The sequence below is a fragment of the Sapajus apella genome, unplaced genomic scaffold, assembly GCF_009761245.1.
Source record: "Sapajus apella isolate SASKATOON/1434 unplaced genomic scaffold, GSC_monkey_1.0 scaffold37, whole genome shotgun sequence".
Classification (NCBI taxonomy): Eukaryota; Metazoa; Chordata; class Mammalia; order Primates; family Cebidae; genus Sapajus; species Sapajus apella.
In genome coordinates, this window is record NW_022436977.1 from 21436287 (window position 1) to 21463401 (window position 27115).

The 27115-nt window shown below is 39.8% G+C and overlaps 1 protein-coding gene across 7 annotated transcripts in view; it reads left to right on the plus strand.

Annotated features, from left to right (window-relative positions):
* Window positions 1-27115, plus strand: part of TP53BP1 (tumor protein p53 binding protein 1) — a 108879-nt gene that overhangs the window by 61850 nt on the left and 19914 nt on the right. For 4 of the 7 annotated variants that reach the window (XM_032297694.1, XM_032297691.1, XM_032297689.1 and 1 more), the window contains 6 exons: window positions 5782-5901; window positions 6689-6892; window positions 11139-11196; window positions 14022-14096; window positions 20747-21230; window positions 25831-25983. In XM_032297694.1, coding sequence (XP_032153585.1) covers window positions 5782-5901; window positions 6689-6892; window positions 11139-11196; window positions 14022-14096; window positions 20747-21230; window positions 25831-25983 — 1094 coding nt within the window. Of the gene's footprint in view, window positions 1-5781; window positions 5902-6425; window positions 6506-6688; window positions 6893-11138; window positions 11197-14021; window positions 14097-20746; window positions 21231-25830; window positions 25984-27115 lie in introns of those variants that run through there. The other 3 variants (XM_032297695.1, XM_032297692.1, XM_032297693.1) reach the window with 3 other exon arrangements.

The window sequence follows — 27115 nt, forward strand, 5'->3', positions numbered from 1 at the left end:
AAAAATACAAAAATTAAATCCCAGCACTTTGGGATGCTGAGGTGGGTGGATCATAAGGTCAAGACCTTCCAGACCAACATGGTGAAACCCCGTCTCCACTAAAAGTACAAAAATTAGATGGGTGTGGTGGCACGTGCCTGTAGTCCAGCTACAGGCTGGACTCAGGAGGCTGAGGCAGGAGAATCGCTTGAACCTGACAGGCAGATGTTGCAGTGAGCCGAGATTGCTCCGGTGCACTCCAGCTTGGTGACACAGTGAGACTCTGTCTCAAAAAACAAAACAAAACAAAACAAAACAAAAATATAAAAATTAGCTCAGCATGATGATGGTTGCCTGTAATCCCAACTACTTGGGAGGTTGAGGCATGAGAAGCTGAGATTGTCCCATTCTACTCCAGCTTAGGCCACAGAGCGCTACTCTGCCGCAAACAAAAACAAATATCCCTGTTTTTATATTTATTTATATTTATATAAATAATTTATATTTATATTTTATATTTATATCCCTGCTTTTATATTTAGTACGTTTTTCTCTTCAGAACAAGGAATGTTAGAGCTAAAAAGGAAGTGAGGGGTTATTGGATTTAGTCTCTTCTTAACATCTTGTGGCTCGTTAATGACAGAGGTGGGACTAGAACCTAGGTCTCCTAATCCACGCTGTGCTTTTTCTTTGTGTAAAACTACTTAATACAGTTTCTTTGATTCTGAAGATCTGTAGTGAGGAACAAGGTGAATAATCTGAAATTCTGTAGTAGAATATTTTTGTAATTTTATGTTTAAATACTGTTAATGACCTATGCCAACAAAATATCAGGTCTTGTTGATTGATTTAATGCTATTATTTTGGAGTACTTTTATTTTATTTATTTATTTTTTTGAGACAGAGTCTTGGCTCCGTCGCCAGGCGCCAGGCTGGAGTGCAGTGGCGCAATCTTGACTCACTGCAACCTCCGCCTCTCAGGTTTAAGCAATTCTCTTGCCTCAGCCTCCTGAGTAGCTGGGACTACAGGTGCGCGCTACCACGCCCAGCTAATTTTTGTATTTTTGGTAGAGACGGGGTTTCACCATGTTGGCCAGGATGGTCTTGATCTCTTGACCTCATGACCTCATGATCCGCCCCCTCAGCCTCCCAAAGAGTGAGCCACTGTGCCCAACCTCGAGTGCTTTTAAATTATACACAAAAGAAGTTTCTAAAACTTTGAGATATTAATTCTATTATTTTACTAATATTCTTCATGAATTCTTGTTTACAGTGTTAATTGGCAGAGTCAGCTTTTTTTGGTCATAAACACTGCCATAGTAAAACTTATTATTTTATTAATATTACCACTTTCCAGATTATTGAAAATGCTAGTGATTTTGTGTTTACTTCATGATTTTAATTCTTGGGCAAACAATGAAAAGCCATAAAGACAGTGGTTGGAAAGATAGTATTTATAAGGAGAAGTTAAATAAAAATAATTTTAATTGTAAATTAGAACATGAAGGGAGAATAGTTTTTTGTCTTTTGGTTTTTTTGTTTGTTGGTTTGTTTATTTTCGAGCCAGGGTCTCACTGTGTCACCCAGGCTGGAGTGCAGTGGCACCATCATTGGTCACCTCAGCCCTGACTTCCCAGACTCAGGTGATCCTCCCACCTCAGCACCCCCTGCCCACCAAGAAGCTGGGACCACAGGCGTGTACCACCATGCTTGGCTAATTTTTTGTAGAGACAGGGTTTTGCTGTGTTGCCCAGGCTGGTCTTGAACTCTTGGGTTCAGGCAATCCACCCACCTTGGCCTCCCAGAGTGCTGGAATTATAGGCATGAGCCACTGTGCTCAGCTGAGAATAATAGTTTTTAACTTAGAGAATTGTATAAAATAAAGTCATTCAGAAGAGCATTGGAAAAATAACAGAAAAATACTAGTTTGTACTTAAAAATATAGTTGCTTAGTTGCTAAACATTGAGAGACTAACATATTTTTACTTTTTTGAAACAAAGTCATGCTCTGTCACCCAGGCTGGAATGCAGTGGGGTGATCTTGGCTCACCGCAGCCTCCGCCTCCCAGGTCCAAGCGATTCTTATATCTCAGTTGCCTGAATAGCTGGAATTACAGGCGCGTGCCCATAATTACCATGTAATAACCATGCCTGGTTAATTTTTGTATTTTTAGTAGAGTTAGGGTTTTGCCCTGTTGGACAGGCTGGTCTCGAACTCCTGGCCTCAAGTGATCTGACCACCTTGGCCTTCCAAAGTGCTGGGATTACAGGTATGATCCACTGGGCCTGGACAAATTTAATAGTATTTTGATATGTAACCTAAATAATAGTAACCTAAAAAATAATGATTCTTCAGTCTGAAAAGACAGAGGAAAGGTATGAATTGGGTGAGTTTTACATTTACTCATCTGCTAGAATTAGAAGAGCACTTTTTTGTTGTTAATAGAGTTATTGATTTTTTTAAAAAGAGGCCAGGCATGGTGGCATGCACCTGTAATTCCAGCTACTCAGGAAGCTGAGGCACAAGAATCACTTGAACCTGGGAGGCAGAGGTTGGAGTGAGCTGAGATTGCACCTCTGCACTCCAGCCTGCGTGACAGAGCAAGACCATTGTCTCAAATAAATACGTAAATAAAGCATGCTTAATTTTGAAAAACATTGAAGCAATACAAGAAAGTAGAGATTGTGAGTGGGAAGGATGTGGGGAGAGAGGGCATTGGGAGGAAAAGAGAGAGTGAGTGCAGAGAGGGAGAGAGAATTGCTCTAAATGTCCCCATTTATAGATAACTTATCACTGTTAACAGTTTGGAGACCTCTTCAAATATGTCAATGGAGAGCTCCTCTCAAACCTGAAAAAAAAGTAACAAGATGGTACTTGGAAGCCCAACCGTATTTAACATAGAACAAATATGTGGTGGGTTGATGATGTGAAAAACTGTAATGAGTGCAGTAAGTCTTTAATTAAATCTATAAGTAATAGTCTGTAATAGTTAACAATGATCAGGGAAGCTAAATGTGTTTTAGGCTCTAGCTATAACCTTTATTGGCTTACTTGATAGAATGTCATCTTAATTGGCTATTGTCAGCGGCAGACTTGTAGGGTAGACTGTTAATACATGATATCACCTGATATGTAAATTGTTACATTTTTAACTAGATGGCTTTTAGTTGGTTCTTAGGGGTAACCAGTTCTTTTAAGAATAAAGAAAAAAATGGAATTAAAATTATAACAGAAAGTTAGGAGAGACCTTCTTAACCTTTACAGTTTTAAATATTGCTTTGGAGTTATTCTCTAAAGTCCTTAAAGGTGGTTGCAAAATTGATACTGAGTTTCCTTTTGTTTCCTCATTCATATCTTCCTTCATTGTTTGGTATGCTGACATACAACATGGTAGCCCACGATTATCTGGAAAAACAAGAAGGCATTTGATAATTTAAATAATGTAGGAGTGCTGAGTGTTAGAGAAAGAATGGAATATGTGGAAAATTTCATAAATTTAAAAGGATAAAATATGCCAGCAAATGTATTTTTAAAGATTTGGCAATAATTTGAGTAGATTGATTCATTTTTCAGATGAGGGAACAAAAGAATAAAAATGGGTAACATTTGGAGGACATGTTCATAGAAGGTTTATGAACATGAACAATTAAAGAAAGACTGGAAACATAGGTTGCTACTAGTCAGTTGAATGCTGACTAAAGAGTTAGGAATTTGTTTTCTGGTAAAAACCTGTAAGTTTTTTGACCAGGAGCTAACAAAGCCAAGTTTTCTAGGAAGGCAGCTTTGGTTACAGTGTTGAGAAAGAATGGGAGTTGGCGAGAGTGAGAGACTTAGGCAGAGGAAGTGATTGATGGACTATGGTAACCCAGGAATGAGGCATTGGAGACCAGAGGAGAATAGTGGCAATGCTTTCCCCAGGGCTTAGAAAAGTCTCAATTTTCCATTAGGTTATAGTAATGCAGTTAGATAAATGGTGCTAAAATTACTTTTCATAAGTTTTATGTAATACTGTGCAAAGGAAACCTTATTACAGGGATATATTCAGCAGTTAATGCTTGCATATTGTATTTGCATAATACAGTATGTCAGATAGAAAGGTCTTCTTAAAGATTTATGCACATTTTCAGAACTCTGGAATGTATGAGGGTTTGCAAGGTGTTTTTTCAGTTTCTGTATCCCTTCTTTCTTTATTAGAGCAAGTTGCTTTATAAGGGGCTAGCACAGAATGAATGCTTATCTACTTGACCCATTTCTTTTTTGTAACTATGGTGGATGTCTTTGCCAGTTAGATGTAATGTTGAGGTTCTTCACTTACACTGTTTACAGTTTTTTTTTTTTTGAAACAGTTTCACTCTGTCACCCAGGCTATAGTGCGGTGGCACTATCTTGGCTCACTGCAACATCTGCCTCCCAGGTTCAAGCGATTTTCCTGCCTCAGCCTCCTGAGTAGTTGGGATTACAGGCGCCTGCTACCATGCCCAGCTAATTTTTTATTTTTAGTGGAGACAGGGTTTCGTCATGTTGGCCAGGCTGATCTCGAACTCCTGACCTCAAGTGGTCCGTTTGCCTCTGCCTCCCGGAGTGCTGGGATTACAGGGGTGAGCCATGGTACCCGGTCCCTCTTTACAGTTTCTTTAGCTGAGCATATGCACTTTCATCCTTTATTTCTAAAGACCATTTCTTTTTCTCCTTTCATCTCCTCAGGTTACTAATTCATTATCTCTTACATGTAGATATAAGAGATTTTTTTGTTGTTTTGTTATTTTAAAGGAAAAAATTGTCATGATGCTTACTATTAAAGATAGAAGAGGAGTGGAAAAAGATGAAAGAAGCAAACTATTTTCATGAGTAGTAGTTGTCTGAGTATGCCAGATTATAGTGATTTTGAGCTATCCCAGGAAAGTAAGAAGAAATTTTCATGTATTACTTTTAAAAGGGCAGTCTGGCACAATTCTTATTTTTACCCAAATGTATCACTTGATTAAAGAGATAAATTAAGAAATTAGAAAATGTAATTTTTGACAGTTTTCTAGTTCTGATTAGCAAAAATTTGGAACTGAGTCCTAGGTAAAAAGTAGCTTTATGGATTGACAAATATTTTCTATTCATAATAATTTAACAACTAACTAAAACACTGGTGATGCTTATATATGAGGGATTTACTGTTTTGCAGAAATCTAGATGTGAGGATTACACTTTGTCCTAGAATGAATGCTGGTCAGTACTGCTGAACCATGAAACCCTTGGATTTTTGTGCTAGAACCAGTCAGTATCTTGAAGTCCTTTGACCCGTGAGATCCTTTGTCATCTCTTTGATTAGATTATAAATTATAAGTATTAACTTCAGACTTTGCTTTGGAGAATCCTACAGACTATTAAGGCTTAAATGAACCCCTTAGGGTAGCATTGCATAAAATTATACTGTCTAGGTTTGAAACTGTCCAAATATGTATTGCTAAATATCCTCTGATGTGTACTGTCTTGGAGCTCAGATGTTTATGTTCTTTTTAACTCCATGTTCCTCAGGTCCTGCAGATTTTTGGCTTTCTGTGTTTGCCCGTCCTCTAGTTGTCTACTTCGTGTCAATATTATAGTTGTTGGCTGTGAGGAGAGCAGACACAATAGAAGGGAGTTGATCAGGGGGCCTGGTGAGGGTGATAGGAATGAGACAGAATTTGGGAGCAAAGGAAAAGAGTAATTGACATATTTCTTGGAGTTCTCATTGTTTTTGTTTATTTTGTACTTCTGTTTTGGTTTGTTTTTTTATCATTTTTTCTTTCTTTCTTTTTTTTTTTTTCCAGAAACCCCATTTCATTTCACTTTGCCTAAAGAAGGTGATATCATCCCACCATTGACTGGGGCAACCCCACCTCTTATTGGGCACCTAAAATTGGAGCCCAAGAGACACAGTACTCCTATTGGTGAGTGAATAAAAAGTAATGATGTTGAAGCCAGAATTTCTGAGATGTCATTCTTTATGCAAGTGATATTTTAGATCTGAGGAGTTGGGCCTGGCTGGTAAGGTTGATTTTTGTCTTAGGGAGAATAGGGCTATGAAGTCTGGTTCTGTGATTTTACTTCTAGGAGATAAGGGGTAAAGAGAGGAAGGAAACAAAGGATGGAGGGAAGTAAGAAAGAAAGAAAGAGAATACTTAAAAGGATTTTACCTTATTATTTGCAAGACAGTAGAATCTGAGTGCTAAGTAGTGATATAGAGCTATTTTATAAGGAAGGAGTAGGAAGTAGGGTAGAAGTACTATTTATTCAGTACCTTCGCTAATTAATCAGTTTGCTGCTTGACAGGGCAAGAAAACTTAGATCCTCATTCCCTGAAGCAGCCAGTAGTCTTCTACATTAACCTATTTGTTTTCTCTAGTCAGTGCTGGGAGGTAACAGTCATGCCGTCTGGAGTCTCCTGCTACCTATGCCTGATGCTGGCAGATGTGGGTTGGCTGAGGGCTCATGCAGCATCCTTTGTCCAGATGCAGAAGTGGAACTGAATCCTGTTGCTCCTCTTAAGACCAGGTGTCAATACTAGTTCGTAGTTGTTAATACTTATGACAGGGATCTATCCTAGGAACCCCCTCCAATCTTGCAGAGTTCTGGAGCCAAACAGGCAAATTGATGACCTTGAAGTACTGTTTTTTATGTGTGTTTGTATTTTAGTGTTCTTTTTTTCTTCCTCCCTCCCTCCCTCACTTCTTTCAGGTATTAGCAACTATCCAGAAAGCACCATAGCAACCAGTGATGTCATGTCTGAAAGCATGGTGGAGACCCATGATCCCATACTTGGAAGTGAAAAAGGGGATTCTGGGGCTGCCCCAGAAATGGATGATAAATTGTGTCTAAGAATGAAACTGGTTAGTCCTGAGACTGAGGCAAGTGAAGAGTCTTTGCAGTTCAACCTGGAAAGTAAGTTTATGTTAATCTTGGATAATTAGTAGCTGCAGGTCATCTGGGGAGTATTGATTATAATCTAGTTATAATAATTGATATTTTATAAGTGTATTTGTAAAGTCTTACACTCATAGATTTAATTATTTGCTTTAGGCCAGATGTCATGTTACTAAAGATACTCTGTTTTATAATCTCAATGTTACAGCTTGTTTCTCTGTATTTCTATATAATTGGTTTTCCTATTCAGACAGACTTAAGAATAGGGTAGAGAATTTTAGGACTCTGGATTCACATTGCAGATTAATGTTGATTCTTTCTCACATGAATTACAAGTTGTTTGGTAGGGCTAGAATAAAGAGAAGTTACAAGGGAGGGATGCAAAGTAGGGACCAGATGCTAAAAGACTTTTTACATCATGCTGAGAAGCTCAAGGGAGTAATATGATCAGATTTGCCTTTTAAAAAAGGATCAGCTGAGTTTTTCAAAACCTTGTGAGTTTGTGCTTGATGGTTCCTTTCCTTGCATTTCCCACATTCTGTTCTCCTGCCTGGTGAATTCTACCCAGTCTTTAACCAGAAAGTGAGGTTCTTGGTAGCAGGGCTGTAGATGAGGGATGAATTTGAGGGGTGAATAGACAGAGCCATGGGGCCAGTTGAATATGGAAGTAAGGGGGAGGGAAAAAAATACGAGAATGACTCTTTGTATCATCTTATTTTTATAATAATACTGACAAGTAGGTATCTGCATTTTTATTTTATTGATGAGAAAACACAGTAAGAGAGGTTTTTTTAATTAATTAATTAATTAATTTTTTTTTTTTTTTTTTTTGAGACGGAATTTCACTCATGTTACCCAGGCTGGAGTGCAATGGCGCGATCTCGGCTCACTGCAACCTCCGCCTCCTGGGTTCAGACAATTCTCCTGCCTCAGCCTCCTGAGTAGCTGCGATTACAGGCACGCACCACCATGCCCAGCTAATTTTTTGTATTTTTAATAGAGACGGGGTTTCACCATGTTGACCAGGATTGTCTCGATCCCTTGACCTCATGATCCACCCGCCTCGGCCTCCCAAAGTGCTGGGATTACAGGCTTGAGCCACCGCGCCCGGCCCTTTAATTTATTTTTTAAATTTTCCTTTAGATGTATACTATATCCTGCATTTCTCTCCATGTTATCCTCCCCACCCTCCCTACCTCCTGCTGTCCCTCCCCTACCCCCCCCACAACTGCCCCCAGTGTGTGATGCTCCCCTCCCTGAGTCCACGTGTTCTCATTGTTCAACACCCACCTATGAGTGAGAACATGCGGTGTTTGGTTTTCTGTTCTTGTGTCAGTTTGCTGAGAATGATGGCTTCCAGATTGATCCAAATCCCTACAAAGGATACAAACTTATGGTTTTTTATGGCTGCATAATATTCCATGGTGTATATGTGCCACATTTTCTTTGTCCAGTCTATCATTGATGGGCATTTGGGTTGATCCCAGGTCATTGCTATTGTATACAGGGCTACAATGAACATATGTGTGCATGTGTCTTTATAATAGAACGATTTGTAGTTCTTTGGGTATATACCCAGTAATGGGATTCCTGGGTCAAATGGAATTTTTATTTCTAGATCCTTGAGAAATCATCACACTGTCTTCCACAATGGTTGAACTAATTTACACTCCCACCAACTGCGTAGGAGTGTTCCTATTTCTCCACATCCCCTCCAGCATCTGTTGTCTCCAGATTTTTTAATGATCGCCATTCTAACTGGCGTGAGATGGTATCTCATTGTGGTCTTGATTTGCGTTTCTCTAATGACCAGTGATGATGAGCATTTTTTCATATGTTTGTTGGCCTCATATATGTCTTCTTTTGAAACGTGTCTCTTCATATCCTTTGCCCACTTTTGAGAGGTTTTTAAGTTATATGCCTAAGGCCACAATAATTGGTGCTAGGTGGAGTTGGAATTTGAATCAGACCTGACTCTGAAGCTTATAATTTTTTCATTTCTGGTAGTTTATAAAAGCTGTTTAAGGGGGATTACAAGAGGAAGAAATCTCATAAGTGAGATTGTAAAGGAACATTCAGAGAGAAGGAGAACTAGGAGGGTATATGAAGCCATGGAAGTCTGTGGAGAGGAGAGCTACAAGAAGATAATGTCAAGCACAGAAGCAAGTTTAGTAAGATTGTCTGAAAATATACATTGACTTTGGCAATTAGGATCTATTTGGTGACTCTAGCAAGAGCCATTTCAGAGCAGTTGGAGTGAGAGCTATACTGAAAGTAATTGAGGAAGGATGAAGAAGAGGAGATGAGGCCACAGATGTACTGTCTACTTTTGAGAATTGCATGTGAGAGGAGAAGAGAAAATATGGTGAGTTAGAGGGAAATGCAGGGCTGAAAGAGGATTTGTTATTTTTGGCTGGGAGAGGCCTGAGCAAGCTTATAGAATTTAACTAATTTATGCCTAGTGTTCCCCTGTTGAAACATTAAGCTTGTGGGAGTTATTTATATCCTGCTCAGGGTCATTGCCAAGGTCTGATTTTTCACAAAAAAAATTTGCAACCTCCAGCATAAATGGGTTAAGGAAGGGTCCAAAAGAGGGAGGCATAGATTAAAGATGAGGGAATTGAGGAAACAGTTGATGAATCAAGGCCCTGAAGAAGTTGGGAGGGGAACCTGTTGAAGACTACACCAGAATAGGTTGGATAAGCAAGACTTCTCCTCTGAGACCGGAGAAAAGTAATTTTAGCCTAATACATTTTTAGCTGTTACTGTATGCCAGGCACTTCACATGTATAGCTCATTAAATCTCATAACAAGCCTATGAACTAGATCTTATTATTATCCTTCTTTTACAGATAAGGAAACTGAGGCACAGGAAGGTTGAACACCTTCCCTAGATATAGCTAGCAAATGGAGTAGCTGGACACAAATCCAGGAAGTCTGATTCCAAAACTTTAATGCTGTGGTACTTACTGATTTGATTCTTAGCAGCTCAGTAGACATTAAAGTATTACATGGTTCCATCCTTACTGTCATCTTCTCTGCTGGCCAGGTGTGGTGGCTCACCTCTATAATCCCAGCACTTTGGGAGGCTGAGGGGGGTGGATCACCTGAGGTTAGGAGTTCAACACCAGCCTAGCCAACATGGTGAAACTCCGTTTCTACTAAAAACGCAAAAATTAGCTGGGCATGGTGGTAGGTGCCTGTAATCCCAGCTACACAGGAGGCTGAGGAGGAGAATCGCTTGAACCCGGGAGGCAGAGGTTGCAGTGAGCCGAGATCATGCTACTGCACTCCAGACTGAGTGACAGAGTGAGACTCTGTCTCCAAAAAAAAAAAGAACGTTACTGCTTAGGGCTGAGTGTGGTAGCTCACGGGTATAATCCCCAGTACTTTTGGAGCCTGAGACAGGTGGATCACCTAAGGTCAGAAGTTTGAGACAGCCTGGCCAACATGGTGAAACCCTATCTCTACTGAAAATACAAAACTTAGCTGGGTGTGGTGGTGCATGTCTGTAATCCCAGCTACTCATGCCTGTAAAGCATCTACCCAGCTATTCAGCGTGAGAATCGCTTGAACCCAGGAGGTGGAGGTTGCAGCAAGTCGAGATTATGCCACTGCACTCCAGCCTGGGCAACAGAGTGAGACTCTGTTAAAAAAAAAAAAGAATGTTACTGCTTAGTAATTCATTATATTGTATTTCTTGCCAAACTTATTAGTGTCTTATAGGAAGTTTGAAAGAAAATTGATTGGTAGAAGTGAGAAAAACTTGTACCATTAAATTACAAGAAATCTGGCCTGTACTCCAGCCTGGGCAAAAGAGCGAGACGCCATCTCAAAACAAATAAAAACAAGAAATCTGGAGGATCACTTGATTTCAGGAATTCAAGACCAGCCTGGGCAACATAGCAAAACCCTGTGTTTGCTAAAAAAAATACAAAAAATTAGCTGGATGTGGCAGTTCATGCCTGTAGTCCCAGCTACTCGGGAGGCTGAGGCATGAGAATCGCTTGAACCTGGAGACAGAGGTTGCAGTGAGCTGAGATCACACCACTGCACTCCAGCCTGTGTGACAGAGTGAGACTGTCTCAAAAAAAAAAAAAAAATTACAAGAAATGTTTGTATGTTTACTTATTAGTTTTACTTATTTCTATTTCTTTCTGTTACTTGTTGCAAATACTAGTAGAGCAGAGTGAAGGTTTTAGGTGTGATACTAACTAAATCCTGTTTGTCTTTCCTTTCTCTCCTTTGTTTTGTTTTTATTCAGAGCCTGCAACTGGTGAAAGAAAAAATGCATCTACTGCTGTTGCTGAGTCTGTTGCCAGGTAACCAAAGCTGAATGCTATTTAGAGTTTAATAGGCAGCTACTGGTAATGAGGGTAGATGGTTTATCAACAGAGGAAAAAAGTTAAAATGAGACTCTTCCATAAAGGATTTAGCAATGTATTGAATTGACCGCACACTTATAAATTAATACTTTTTTAAGTGCAGCGAAGCTTTTTTTCTCTACCTGGAAAGGTATTAAATGTCTTTCTTTTTGTTCATGTGAGAGTTCCTCTCCCCACTTATTTCTGTTGCCGAGACAAGAGTCTCCACAATCTCAGGATTGTTGTTCCAATTGATGAGAAAAGGAAGGCTTAACAAGAGATGGTTACAGACCTTGTTCCTTTTGCAGTCCTGTATTCAGCCACAGACTCAGGTCATTTTCTCTTCTGCCTGTCAAATTAACTACTATGTTGAGCTGTTATTTTTGCTTTGTCATGAATGTTGTAATGCTTTGAGGATCAATATGACCCCATACTGAGGTTTTGGTTGTTAAGCTTTGCCACCTGGTGGCTGTGAGAGTACAGTTCTTTCATTTGTGTTTGGCATGAGTCATCCAGCATAAAATACTAACAGCTGTTGGTGAAATATAGGTAAGAATTCTTTTTTTTTCCTTTTTTGAGACAGAATCTTGCTCTGTTGCCCAGGCTGGAGTGCAGTGGCGTGATCATGGCTCACTGTGACCTCAACATCCTGAGCTCCAGCAATCTTCCTGCCTCAGCCACCTAAGTAGCTGGGACTATAGGCGTGCACCACCTCACCTGGCTAATATTTATATTTTTTGTAGAGATGGGGATCTCATTATGTTGCCCAGGCTGGTCTTGAACTCCTGGGTTCAAGCAGCCTGCCTGCCTTGACCTCCCAAAGTGCTAGGATTACAGGCGTGAGCCACCATGCCTCACCAAGAATTCTTAAATCAGAGGCTAGGCAGGTACTGTAAATAAAGTTATTTACAGTATAAATAACTATTTATACAGAGGGTTGAAGACAATGGCAAACTGAATGTATTGTCCATGTGAAAGGGTATGCCCCACTCAACTCCAGCCAGTGGTTGTCATGCAAGATTGCAAACTTACGGTTGCCACATCTTTGTTTTTAAAAAGAAATCCTGGATTTTTAAAAATAAAATGCCAAAAGAGGCCTGTGGACTAAATGTGACTTCTTTCTTGTGAGTTTCTGACCTTTTTCAAAGTCTTTTGATCTGTTCTTAGCCGTGTCTTAGAGAGATTAGTTACTCTCTGGGCTATTGTATATTTAATCTGAAAGATGAGTACCTTAGGGTCCTTACTCATTTGAAGATCCTTTAATGATACATTGTTGAACTATCATTAAAGTTGAAGAACTTGAGAAGGTCTTTAGAAGTTAGAGAGCTTAGAAGGGTAAGAAAGTAGAGTGTGTATCTGATCTATTTGGCATTAACAGAATTTTTGGCCAGGAACAAGTTGTTACGAGTTTGTACATATGCATATTCAGAGGGAACAGAGTGTGTTGCTGAAGCTTCTAGAACCCTTAGGGTAGAAAGTAGAGAGGAGAAAATAAGGAAAAACTTTGAGCAGAGTGTTGGAATGGTAGATCATAGAATGAGATGAAATTTATTGATACTGTTTTGAAGAAAATTTTCTATATAAGCATCTAAATTAAAAAATTTTTTACTTGTTTGCCATTGGGTTCACTATAACAAATCATCTAAAGTAAGCCCTGTCACAATATTGGAAGTGGTCCTTGCTTAAGCTGCATTTAGGTAGAGCTTTTTTGTTTGTTTGTTTCTTTCAACCTGGGTGACGGAGTCTCACTTTGTCACCCAGGTTGCAGTGCAGTGGTGCAATCACAGTTCACTGCAACCTTGACCTCCTGGGCTCATGTGATCCTGCTTCAAACCCACAAGGAGCAGGAGCTACAGGTGCCTGCCACTAAGCCTGGTTAATTTTTATATTTTTAGCAGAGGTAGGGTTTCATCATGTTGCCCCGGCTAGTCTCTAACTCCTGAGCTCAAGTGATCCACCTGCCTTGGTCTCCCAGAGTGGTAGAATTAGAGGCATAAGGCACCATGCTCGGCCTAGGTGAAGCTTTTATTTTACTATAGAAGGTTTCAAGCGTATACGAAAGTAAGAGAGAGCAGTATACTGGACTGCCATGTATTCATCACTCAGTTCCAAGAATTACCTGTGGCCAGTCTTGATTCATTTATAGATATTTCCAGCACCTGCTCCCTACTGAATAATTTTGAAGATAATTTTAGCATTATATAATTTTATCTGAAATGCTTCAATGCTGTCTCCAAAAGATAAGGATTCTTAATTTAAACCTTAACCATATTACTATTATCATACTTTAAAAAATTGACAATGGTTCCTTAATATCCTAAAATACTCAGTGTTCAGATTTCTCTCATTGTCTCATAAATGGCGTTTTACAGTTTGTTTGACTCAAGATCTGAGGTTCACATATTGAATTTGATGATGTCTCCTTAAGTCTTTTAAAATGTATAGACTGCCCCTCAAATTTTTTTTTTTTTTTGGCCTCTTGCAAATTATTTGTTGAAGGTACAGATGGTTATATGTTTTTCTACATTCTGGATTTTGCTGATTGCATCTTTATGGTACTTAATACAGTCCTCTGTCCACCTTATTTCCAGTGAGTCTTGTTTGAGAATTTTAAATTACGCTAATTCAAAACAAGTATGAAGAATCTGCATTTTGGTGTAAGGTGGTTTGGAGTGTGGTATGCAGAGAAAGCATTTTATTTCCTCTTTGTATACAAGGATAATCTCCAAAGGTACTTTTCTTTTCCAAACTAACAATTATATTGCTTTAATATATTATCTTAGTCCCCAGAAGACCATGTCTGTCTTCTGGCAAGAGAATGAGGCTCGAAGCGAGGATACTTCCACCATACCTATCAGGTAAGCATTATTTTCATAGAATCTTTTGGGCTACATTGGTTCACAAAATTGTTGGTGCAAAAATCCTAATATGTACTGTGCTGTGATTTGACTGTGGCATGTGTTGGAAACTTAACCCCCAGTGCAAGTGTTGAGAGATAATTAGTGGTATTGGTATAAAGCTACAGAAGTTGAACACACACACACACACACACACACACACACACACACACACACACACACACACACACACGGTAATCATGGGAGCACTGCCCATATGAATGCATTAAGGCTGTTACAGTGAGCATGGGTTAATTCTAGAAGGTTAAGGGGCAGTTTGGCCCCCTTTCCACCCTCTTGCATTTACCCTCACCATGTGATGCCTTCTACAATGTTACGATGCAGCTAGAAGGCCCGCACCAGCTGGCCATCTAGATGCTGGTGCCATGCTTTTGGTCATTCCAGCCTTCAGAACCATGAGCCAAATCCTGTGAATCTTTTCTTTATAAATTTCCCGGTCTGGTGGGAATCCTGTTATAGCAGCAGAAAACAGACTAGGATGTACTGCTACTATTTTGTGAGCTTGAGCTTACCTTTTTTTTTTTTTTTTTTTTAACCTTAAGGGACTATAACGTATTCTGGATAGATTCATGAGCCATCATGAGACATTTTACTAAGTGTTTTATAGATACACTTTTTTGTCTTTATCTGCCAGTTGTATAAATTTGAAACGACTGTCTTCATAAATAAATAAATTTTGAGATAGGATCTCATGCTGTCACCCAGGCTGGAGTGAAGTGGTGTGAACATGGCTCACTGAAGCCTTTACCTCCTGGGCATCAGCCTCCCCAGTTGCGAGGACCATAGGCATGTGCCACCATACTGGCTAAGTTTTCTATTCTTTGTAGAGATGGCTTTTCACTATGTTGTCCAGTCTGGTTTCAAACTCGTGGGATCAAGCAGTCTTCCCACCTTGACATCCAAAAGTGTTGGGAATACAAATGGAAGCCACTGTGCCCTGCCTATGAAAATAATTGATGTAATTCTATATTTCTCAGATTAGTTTTTATTTTGAAAATCATGTTTACTTTTAACAGACTTTTTATTTCCCTTTAGCTTCTCACAGAGCAAAATATGAGATGTTTAGCATCCCAAATTTAAAGTTTTTAAGATTTAATGGAATTAATTTTTCTGTAATTTCTTTTTCTTTTTAGAGACAGGGTGTCACTCTGTAACCCAGGCCGAAGTGCAGTGGTGTAGTAGTAGCTTACTGCAGCCTCAAATGCCTAGGCTCAAGCAGTCCTGCCTCAGCCCCCTGGGTAACTAGGACTATAGGCATGTGCCACCATGTCTGGCTAATTTTTTTTTTTTTAACTTTTTGTAATCCCAGCACTTACTATGTTGCCCAGGCTGGTCTCAAACTCCTGGGCTCAGGTGATCCTCCCGCCTTGTCTTCTCAAAGTGCTGGGATTACAAGTGTGAGCCACTGTGCTTAGCCCCATAATTTCTTTACTCCATAATCTCTTAGAACAGTTCTGAGGCAGGAAAAGTTTTGAGTTACAGGTCTTTTTTCTCTGTTTAAGTAATTAAGGAGGTGACTGGTCACAGTGGCGCCTGCCTATAATCCCAGCACTTGGAGGCCAAAGCATGAGGATTCCTCGAGGCTAGGAGTTTGAGATGAACCTGGGTGACATAGTAAGACCCTATTTCTTTTCTTTTTTTTTTTTAATTAGCATTTTGGTAACAAATGTGCAGAGAAAGTGAGACCCTGTTTCTGCCGAAGGGAAAAAAAATCGCTGGATGTGGTGGCATGCACTTGTGGTCCCAGCTACTTGGAAGACTGAAGTGGGTTGATCGTTTGAACCTGGGAGGTTGAGGCTGCAGTGAGCTGTGGTTGCGCCACAGCACTTCAGCCTGGGGGACAGAGTGAGATCCTGTCTCAAAAAAATAAAGAATAAAGAGTATCTTGTATGGAATACATGATTCTTATGTTTAGTGTAGAGAGATAAGTAATGGCAGTGGAATTGAACCTGTATTTTCATTACGAAGTGAAATATCTTTTACCTCTAAAATTCAGTGATTTCATAATTAGGCAATGTGATAATGTTTTGTCAGTAGGTGTATCACTAATAGTCATATTAGTAGCATGATTTGGCTGGGCGTGGTAGCTCACACCTGTAATCCCAGCACTTTGGTAGACTGAGGTGGGTGGATTGCCTGAGCTCAGGAGTTTGAGACCAGCCTGGGCATCATGGTAAAACCTCGTCTCTACAAAAAGTACAAAAATTAGCCGGGCGCAGTGGCTCACACCTGTAATCCCAGCACTTTGGGAGGCCAAGGTGGGAGGATCACCTGAGGTCAGGAGTTCAAGACCAACCTCGCCAACATGGTGAAACACCATCTCTACTAAAAAATATAAAAAATTAGATGGACGTGGTGGCGGGTCCCCATAATCCCAGCTGCTTGGGAGGCTGAGGCAGGAGAATCACTTGAACCCAGGAGGTGGAGGTTGTAGTGAGCAAAGATCACGTCATTACGCTCCAGACTGGGCAACAGAGCAAAACTCCTTCTCAAAAAAAAGTACAAAAATTAGCCAGGTGTGGCAGTGCATGCCTGTAGTCCCAGCTACTTGGGATGCTGAGGTGGGAGGATGGCTTGGGCCCAGGAGATGGAGGTTACAGTGAGCCGAGATCGTGCCACTGCATTCCAGCCTGGGCAACAGAGCCAGACCTTGTTTTTTTTTTAAAAAAAAGGCTAGGCATGGTGGCTTACGTCTGTAATCCCAGCACTTTGGGAGGCCAAGGTGGGCAGATCAGTTGAGGTTGGGAGTTTGAGACCAGCCTGACCAACATGGAAAAATGCTGTCTCTACTAAAAATACAAAATTAGCCAGGCGTGGTGGTGCATGCCTGTAATCCCAGCTACTCGGGAGGCCGAGGCAGGAGAATCACTTGAACCTGGAAGGCAGAGGTTGCGTTGAACTGAGATCGTGCCATTGCACTCCAGCCTGGGCAACTGTGTCTCAACAGAAAAGGCCAGACAGGGTGGCTCACACCTATAATCCAAGCATTTTGGGAGGCTGAGGCAGGAGGATCACTTCAGTCCAGGAGTTAGTGACCAGCCTGACCAACAAGGTGAAACCCTGTCTCTACTAAAAATACAAAAAATAGCCAGGTGGGGTGGTCCTTGCTTGTAGTCCCTAGCTACTCTGGAGGCTGAGATACCAGAATCACTTGAACTCTGGAGGTGGTGGTGGTAGTGAGCCAAGATGGTGCTACTGCACTACAGTCGGGGCAGCAGAGCAAGACTGTCTCAAAAAAAAAAAAAGTAACAGCATACTTTCTACGTTTCTATGTTCGTTATTGAAGGAAGTATTTAAAAGAAAGATGTCTGCTTTAAATGGGCATTCTGACTAAGTGTGTGCTTGTTGATATTCTTGGACATCAAATGATCCTGATGGTAAGGAAATCATGTGATTTAAAAAGTGGTATAGTAATGGCCCAGCTATTAGTAAATTTATTGATGTCATTGTATTGCCTTGCTTTTTTTTTTTTTTTTTAAGTATTTTAAAATAGAGGTGCCAAAATGTTGGTGACATTGTTTAACTTTGGTGGAGCAAAGACGTGGGATTTTAGCTGGATTTGATTCCAGATGCTTCATAAACAGAGCTACACTCAGAATAGAATAGTTAGACATTTGTTAAATATGGAGATTTATTCTTCTCTATTTCAATTTAATTTTTTTTTTTTTTTTTTGAGATGGAATCTTGCTCTGTCATGCAGGCTGGAAGTGCAGTGGGGCGATCTCGGCTCACTGTAACCTCTCCTTCCTGGATGTAAGGGATTCCTGCCTCAGCCTCCCAAGTAGCTGGGACTACAGGTATATGCCACCACACCTGGCTAATTTTTTTGTATTTTTAGTAGAGACAGGGTTTTGCCATGTTGGCCAGGCAGGTCTTGAACTACTGATCTCAGGTGATCCACCCGTCTTGGCTTCTCAAAGTGCTGCTACTGGCATGAGCCACTGTGCCTGGCCTCAGTTTGGATTAACTTTATCCATGCTTTTTTCTGCTAAAATTTACTTTTCAGGATTTTTTTTTTTTTTTTAAATGGAATCTCGTTCTGTTGCCCAGGCTGGAGTGCAGTGGGATGATCTTGGCTCACTGCAACCTCTGTCTCCCTGGCTCAAGCAATTCTTGTGCCTCAGCCTCCTAAGTAGCTAAAATTACAGGCGTGCCACCATGCCCAGCTAATTTTTGCATTTTTAGTAGATAGAGAGTTTCACCATGTTGGCCAGCCTGGTCTTGAACTTCTGGTCTCAGGTGATCCACCTGCCTCAGCCTCCCAAAGTGCTGGCATTGCAGGCAAGAGCCACTGTGCCCAGCCTAAAATTTACTCTCTTAGTATTAGTTTCTATGTCTGACATATAGTGACTATAGTAGAATTGCATAGCTGGAACTAATGGAGAGGGAGAGGTATGACTTCTTATAATTTATTGGATTACTGTAGAAATAAAATTCCATTCAGATATTCTAACCTGAATAAACAGCTTCTGAGGTGTCTTAGTCTTTTTGGGCTGCTACAACAAACTTCCATAGCCTAGGTGGCTTATAAACAGCAGAATTTATTTCTCACATTTCTGAAGGCTGAAAAGTTCTAGATCAAAGCACTGGCAGATTTGGCATCTGGTGAGGGCTTGATTCCTGGTTCATAGACAGCTGTTCTCACATGGCAGTTGGGGGCAAGGGAGTTCTGTGAGGTCTCTTTTATAAGGGCACTGACCCTATTCATGAAGTCTTTTCCTCTTAATACCATCACCTTGGGAGTTTGGATTTAATATATGAGTCTTGGGGTGAAGGGGACATAGATATTTAGTCTGTAGCATGAGATAAAATTTATAAGCTTGTTTAGGATGGGAAGCACCAATAATTGAATTCCTAAAATCCAGTCCTGGCTCTTCTGGCCTTTGAATCCTTTCCTTCTTGCTCAGCCATTGATATGTTAGATGTCTTAAAGATTCAAATATGAATATTCAGTTGATATTGAAGGTGACTGAGTCTCTTTAATTGCTTTGTCTTATGCATCTAATATTGAAGCAGCTGCTGTGCTCAATATCTTACATATATGACCACTTATAAACCTCACAAGAGGTAACTGCTACTCATGGTAGATGTCTCCTGGTGGTCATGTTCTTCTTCATTGAACCATATATTCTCATTCAGTTGAGGTTCCTGAGAGATAGGACATAAACTGTAACAACCAAATGTATGCTAAGCTCTTCTTGGCTAGAAATCTATTCTAAATCCCTCTGTGAGGTCCTGTTCTGGTAGTTGAGCTAAACAGTATAGAAACCTCAGAAACTTCTTTTTTCCTTTTCCTTCAAGATCTAGAGCAGAGCAATCCCTGAAGAGCACTTCCTGCTTCCTTTACTCTGTTGACCTAAGCAAGCTGAGATCCTAAGGATAAGAGCTTCTCTCAAGTAGGAGACAGCCCCAACTGTATCTTTTTCTGGCCACGTACTTAAATCAACATATGACATGGTTTCTAGGCCCCTTAGCATCCTACATGTTACCTTCTGTGTGTTTATCTACAGTTTATGCCTTGTAAACTGTCATGGCTAGAACTGAAACAGATATTCCATATGTGGTCTTTAGCATGGTCAGTTCAGAATGGATTCCTTTGATCTTTATTCTGGCTATTCTACATGTAATGGAGCCTAAAACTGCATTATGTTGATTTAATCTGTGAGTAGGTTTTGCAATTGATTGATTCAGAGAACATTCATTATTCTGTTCAAAGTATATGTATTAAGCATCTATTTTATATTAAGCTGTGAGTTAGGTGTTTTACATATAAAGATGGTTAAGACATCAGTGTCCAATTTCTGTTGACTTGCAGTTAGCCTGGACCTTTTTATTCTGGAGAATTGTTAGGGACATTTAAGAAAGCTCCTAATCACTTCAGAAATCATGGTATGTGGTTTGTAGAAGACATTCAGCAAATGCTTGTGGAATAAAGAAACAAATCACTGATACCCAAGTGGGAAATGGGTTATATCTTGATAACTGTCTTTGAGAAACCAATTCATTCTGAGATGTTTAGTTGTAGATACATCAGTATAGCTGACAAAACTAGAATCTACCTACAACTTTATTCTTTATAAATCAGATTTCCTTTCCTAAAAATATTGGTCAGGAGGGGATAAACAGTATCTAGAATGCTAGGAATCAGTTAAGGAATGTTAGAACCATTCACAAAGCCAGATGAGACATCTTGACTTAATTGACCTGTTTTCAAAATAGATCCCTAAGTTGTCCTTCATTGTCTGTGACTTCAGTAATTGGTTTACATCTTTTTGTTTACTTCATTTTCCTGCATCAAGTTTCAGAGTTCATAGCTAGTAATGGGAAGAAATTTTATGACTATTTTATCATCATGTGGGAATTGTTCTATCTACCGTTACATTTCTTACAGGGGTGAAATTATGAGAGGACTCCCAAGGTGATAACTACCTTAATTTCTCCCTTCTTTACACTTTTCATATTGTCAAAATATGGCTCCCCCTTTCCACTACACACACATGCACACACATACATACACACACACACACATACACATGTTCACACATGCACTTACTTAATTGACATGGCTTCTTTCTATGTTGCATTTTCAGGGGGAATTTGCTCCACTTTCCAAGTTCTCAAGGAGAAGAGGAGAAAGAAAAATTGGAGAGTGACCATACAATGAGGCAGAGTCAACAGCCTATGAAGCCCATTAGTCCTGTCAAGGACCTTGTTTCTCCTGCTTCCCGGAAGGTGGTCATACAAGGGCCATCCAGTCCTCAAGGAGAAGCAATGGTGACGGATGTGCTAGAAGACCAGAAGGAAGGACAGAATACTAATCAGGAAAATCCTAGTAAGGCCTTGATTGAAAGGCCTAGCCAAAATAACATAGGAATCCAAACCATGGAGTGTTCCCTGAGGGTTCCAGAAACTGTTTCAGCAGCAACCCAGACTATAAAGATTGTGTGTGAGCAGGGGACCAGTACAGTAGACCAGAACTTCGGAAAGCAAGATGCCACAGTTCAGACTGAGAGGGGGAGTGGTGAGAAACCAGTCAGTGCTCCTGGGGATGATACAGAGTCGCTCCATAGCCAGGTGAGAGAACATACATACTAGGGTGCATCAGAGGCCCTGTTGTTGACTTTCAGGATTCTCAGAGACTTTAAGTTGTGGCATGTCTACCTAATGACAGTTCTTGACAGTTTTGTATATAACAACAGTTAAAAGACAAAAACAACTTTTCCAAGCTACAGATCAGATCTGGTAGTGATATTGTGGGTAGCGATAGTCAGTAGTCTTTGAGGGAAAATGTAATATTGCTAGAGTTTTTCAGGTAGGTCTTTAGTGGAGAAGAAAGCCAGATATCAGCTTGGGTCCTGTAATATTCTTCTACATTCACTCTTTTCCTTCTCCATCGTTTTTTATCTTCCCCTCTAACCATCAGATCTAATTTTCTCTCCCTTAAGTCTATTTCATCATGGTTCTCGGAATTTAGAGAGTAGAAAGTAACGGGGAAAGAAGCAGCACCAAGAATAGTGTATTTCAGTATTTGAAACAGAAAGAACAGTAACAGGAATAGAGAGAGAGAGATAGGGAAAAGTCCCCAGGTGACTGAACTGCAGAAGAGAGGCTAGACTACAAGCTAATGGGAGGAAAAGGATTAGGGCTGATGAAAGTGAGGCTGGAAGAATATCAGGTTCCAGGGAACAGAGTAGGGAAGTATGGGTACTAGTAGAAATTAAGTAGTTGGCTGTACGTGGTGGCACACGCCTGTAATCCCTGCACTTTCGGAGGCCCACGTGGGGGGATTACTTGAGCCCAGGAGTTTGAGACTATCCTGGGCAACATAATGAGACTTTGTCTTAAAAAAAAAAAATTGAGTAGATAAAAATAAGTGGTAGAAATGTATGTGTTAATAAATATGTAGAAGTTCACAACATTTCATTGAGTGGCAGAGTAGGATCTATGGCAGAGAAAATTTGGAAGTTACTAGTTAACAGTAGTCTCCGCTTATCACTGGTTTCTTTTTCTGTGGTTTTAGTTGCCCGTGGTCAGTTGCAGTCCAAAAATATTAAATGTAAAATTATAGAAATAATAAGTTTTAAATTGTGTGCTGTTCTGAGTAATGTGTTAAAATCAAGTGCTGTCCCTCTTAGTTCTGGCGAGGATATGAATGCTCCCTTTTTCCAGCATATCCATGCTGTATATGCTCCCTGCCTGTTAATGACTTAGTAGCCATTGTGGTTATCAGATCAACTATCATGCTATTGCAGTGCTTGCTTCAAGTAACCCTTGTTTTACTTTTTCCCCAAAGTTTGAGAGTAGTGATGTTGACAATCTGAATATGCCAGAAAAGTCGTAAAGTGCTTCCTCTAAGTGAAAAGGTAAAAGGTCTTAATAAGGAAAGAAAAAAAAATCATATGCTGAAGTTACTAAAATGTATGGTAAGAACATATCTATCCATGAAATTATGAACAGTGTATTATTAAAGTTTATTTCATTATTATTAATCTCTATCTGTGCTTGATTTATAAATATGTCTGTATGTATAGGAAGAAACATAGTGTATAGGGTTCGGTATTATCTGCAGTTTCAGGTATCCACTGGGGGTTTTGGCACATTTCTCCCTCAGGTAAAGGAGATAATGTAGTGGTCAAATTGCCTTTTCAGTTGTTGTGGTAGATTATCTTCATTTGGGATCTATTTAGGAAATCTTCACTATCGATGTACCACTCATTCTGATTGTCCAAGTTGTTTGTTTTATAAAAACAAAATACAGTTTTTATTTATTGAACACCTGAGGCATATGAGCATTGTGCTCAAACACAATGGCAAATTTTATGTTATACAGATTTTACCATAATAAAAATGTATAGATGATGCGTGGAATAACAGAAATTGAAATTGGTGTGCCATCTTTTGAAGAGAGAGCAAATGAGAAAGGCTATATGCAAGTTTTCCAGGTGTCAGTGCTTTTTAAAAATCCCCTTCAAGTGTAGGCAGGACGTAGGCCAGTGCTAGTAGAAAAGCATAAGCGGCCTACTTTGACACTCCTGAAATTTTCATTTGTATGTCAAAATGGACATGAAACCAGGTTTCCTATGAAAGGAAAGTATGGTTTTATTTTCATTTTGTTTCCTTCCCTTAATGGTGATATGATCATCAATTTATTTATTTTACAGACACCTCTTTTCAGAAGACTATTTGAAGAGAGGAAGCATAGCTTTCTTTTTATCTGTCCCCTTTACCTTTGCTTTTTATTCTGTCAGACACGCTTAAGTCTCTCTCTTGAAGTGAGAGAGAAGTGTGCAGGGTAGCTTCTTGGCTGCATTTCAAGGGATATGTAAAGCACTGAAACCTTTTAGACTGACTTTCTCTTTAGTGGGGGAATAGTCATATTGTGTGTGTAGGAAGGAAATTCAGGCTGTCATAATTCTCATGGGTGGGCATCCTGATGATTGAGGTGGGACAGACCTGTGCTTTAACCATTCTTAAGACACAGTTGTATATGTAGAAGAATTTCTTTTTTTTTTTTTTTTTTTTTTTTGAGACAGTCTCGCCCTATTGCCCAGGCTGGAGTGCAGTGGTGCGACCTCGGCTCACTGCAACCTCCACCTCCCAGGTTCAGGTGATTCTCCTGCCTCAGTCCCCTGAGTAGCTGGGATTACAGGTGCATGCCACCATGTCTGGCTAATTTTTTGTATCTTTAGTGGAGATGGGGTTTCACCTTGTTGGCCAGGTTGGTCTCAAAAGCCTGACCTTGTGATCTACCTGCCTGGGCCTCCCAAAGTGGTGGGATTACAGGCGTGAGCCACCACACCCAGCTGTATGTAGAAGTATTTTAAAGAATTGGATGAGTAGCGTTCCATGCCTTTGATATTATTTATAACTATTCACATAATTTTTATATCTCCATTTTAGTAAATATTTCACCTCTGCCCGTTTCCAAGTTGAGATTGGAGTGGGGATTATTCAGATCAATTATTGAAAGCTTTTGGTAAATTACTACCACATGTCAGAAAAAAATGCAGAATTACCATTATTGCATTTTTGGCTACTTTGATATTGAATGCTGAAAGTAAAATCATCCTACCATAGGGGAGATAAGGTGAGAGACAGAAGTGTGCATTTTCTTTTCCGAATTACAGAGCCGATGGGATGTAAGAGGGAGGGGAAAATGTGATATAGTTGTTATTAGAAAACATTTATTTTTTCAGAAATACAAGACTGAAATTCTAGCGCTTTTTATCAGCCACAGGAAGGTCCTAGGTCATAAAGACTGAAAGCCCCAAACTAACTAATGACTAGAGGTGGTACATATGGCTTTAAGATGTAATTTGCTAAGAAGTTATCTTTTAAAAATTACCCAGATCTAACTAAAGCATGAACTCAGGCTGCCTGTAAATAGAAAATTATGAACAAGAAACAATGAATCTGGATGCTATATTAGTTAAATCAGTTGTTCTTTTGAATAGCAGTAGTTATTAGTTTGTTGTGTTTTTATAAATCAGAAATAGTGCATTTGAAGTTCATCAGAAGTATTGCATCAATTATACTTGTCCTGAACTTTCCAGCAGTGATTTGTCTACTGTAGTACCTGGCACCCTTAAGTTGTTAGATAAATATTTGCTTAATGTTTTTTGAGTGAAAGAAGTGCTGTCCCCCTAAGTAATATTATTTAATAGTTATAATAAAAATGTAGGGTCTTATTTAGCCCTGTGTTATTCTTATAGTAGAACTAGTTATAAAATCTTAATTTGCAATTTTTTCCATTTCTGGACACTAGCTCAACTTTTTAGCCATAATCTGTTCCTTGGAGTAGATGAAATATTTTATATTTTTTCTTTTTTTTGTTTGTTTTTGAAATGGAGTCTTGCTCTGTCGCCCAGGCTGGAGTGCAGTGGCATGATCTTGGCTCATTGCAACCTCCACCTCCTGGGTTCAAGCAATTCTCCTGCCTCAGCCTCCCAGGTAGCTGGGATTACAGGCACCTGCCACCACACCCAGCTAATTTTTTGCATTTTTAGTAGAGACGGGGTTTCACCGTATTGGCCAGGCTGGTCTTGAACTCCTGACGTTGTGATCCGCCCACCTTGGCCTCCCAAAGTGCTGGGATTACAGGCGTGAGCCACCACGCCCAGCCAAAATAATTTTTATTTAATTCTAGGAGAGATCAGTGTATATTGTTTTAGGTAATAAACTGTGGTTTTCGCTTTAATACAGGAAAAACAGATAAACTGAGATTAACAGATAAATCATTATGGTTTTATGTAAAGGATTAAAGAGTGCCTGCCTTTTCTCTAAACAGCTATTGCAAATGTAAACTGTAAACTTGTTTGCTAATTTGCAAGGTAGCATCAAAAGTAGAAGAAATATAATTTAATTAAAAATAATGAACTTCTAGGGCTCAAAGGTTCGTGTAAATGTTTGTAGATATAAGTACTAGATGTAATGAGTTTGATTTAGACAGAAATAGGTCATTTTAGGTGATGCTCATACAAACTTTTCTTAGCCTCTGGTTATACAGCTGATCCATCCCTGGTCTTATTTATAGGTGGTTAAAACAAAACAGTTGGAAGATTCTGTCACACTAGATTCATGGACTCTCGAAACAATTTTCATCATAAAGCATTTGGTTGTGATTTTGCCAGCTTGCAGTGAGACCTTTGCTTATGTTCTGTGTCTTCTGTCACAGGGAGAAGAAGAGTTTGATATGCCTCAGCCTCCACATGGCCATGTCTTGCATCGTCACATGAGAACAATCCGGGAAGTACGCACACTTGTCACTCGTGTCATTACAGATGTGTATTATGTGGATGGAACAGAAGTAGAAAGAAAAGTAACTGAGGTAATATATACTGTGAGTCTGTGTGGCAAGTTAATCCCTCCCTCCCTCCCTCCCTCCTTCCTCTCTTCCCTCCCTCCCTTCCTTCCCCCAAACTAAAGTGCAGTGGCGTGATTTTGTCTCACTGCAGGCTGTGATCTCACTGCAGGCTGCTCAAGTGATCCTCCTGCCTCAGCTTCCCTTGTAGTTGGTTCCACAGGCACAAACCATCATGCCTGGCTAGTTTTGTTTATTTTTTGGAGGGACAAGGTCTCACTGTGTTGCCCAGGCTGGTCTTGTACCCCTGTGCTCAAGCGATCCTTCACCTTTGGCTTCCCAAAATGCTAGGATTATAGGCTTGAGCCACTGCCCCTGGCCCCACATTTCTTTCTACTGAAAAATTATCTCGACTCTTTACCGCATCCCCTTTTCTTGTGCAACACTTTGTTAACATCGTATTATTAGCAGAGGTAGAGAAACAGGGTTAGAAATTAGAGTTCCTGCTTTCTAAAGCTTTCTCCAACTGTGGGTTTGCTGTTTGACCATTAGTTAGTTATTTGACAAGTCCCATCATGCTTTCCTTTTCTGTAAAGAATAGATCTTAATCTCCGTAAATCTCTCTCATGTATAAAGATTGTATGTATTTAAATCCTTAGAATCTCAAATGAAGTTTAGAGCACTCTGTTTATCTACCTGTGTTTCCTCACATATTTTCATGTCTACTCATTCTGTTCTTTCTTTGTCACTGTTTGCGTTCATGGACCTGTTAGTAAGAAATGTACCTTTATTTTTTAGTGAGATTCATTATAGACTCATTACAAATGTCAACACAATATTGGCATTTAGTGACTATTTGTTATATTGAATGGCATAATATGCTGACTTTGTTTACATCTAATAATGAGAGAGATTAGGCAGATTTTTCTAGAATTAAAGATTTGGGACCTTTGTTGGTATACGTTAAGATCTGGAATCATTTTACTAATTAGTAAGAGGAGGCACAGCTATTTTCTTTCTTCTTTTGAGACAAAGTCTCACTTTGTTGCCAGGCTGGAGTGCAGTGGCGCAGTTTTGGCCCACTGCAACCTCTGCCTCCGAGGTTCAAGTGATTCTCCGCCTTAGCCTACTGAGTAGCTGGGATCACAGGCATGCACCA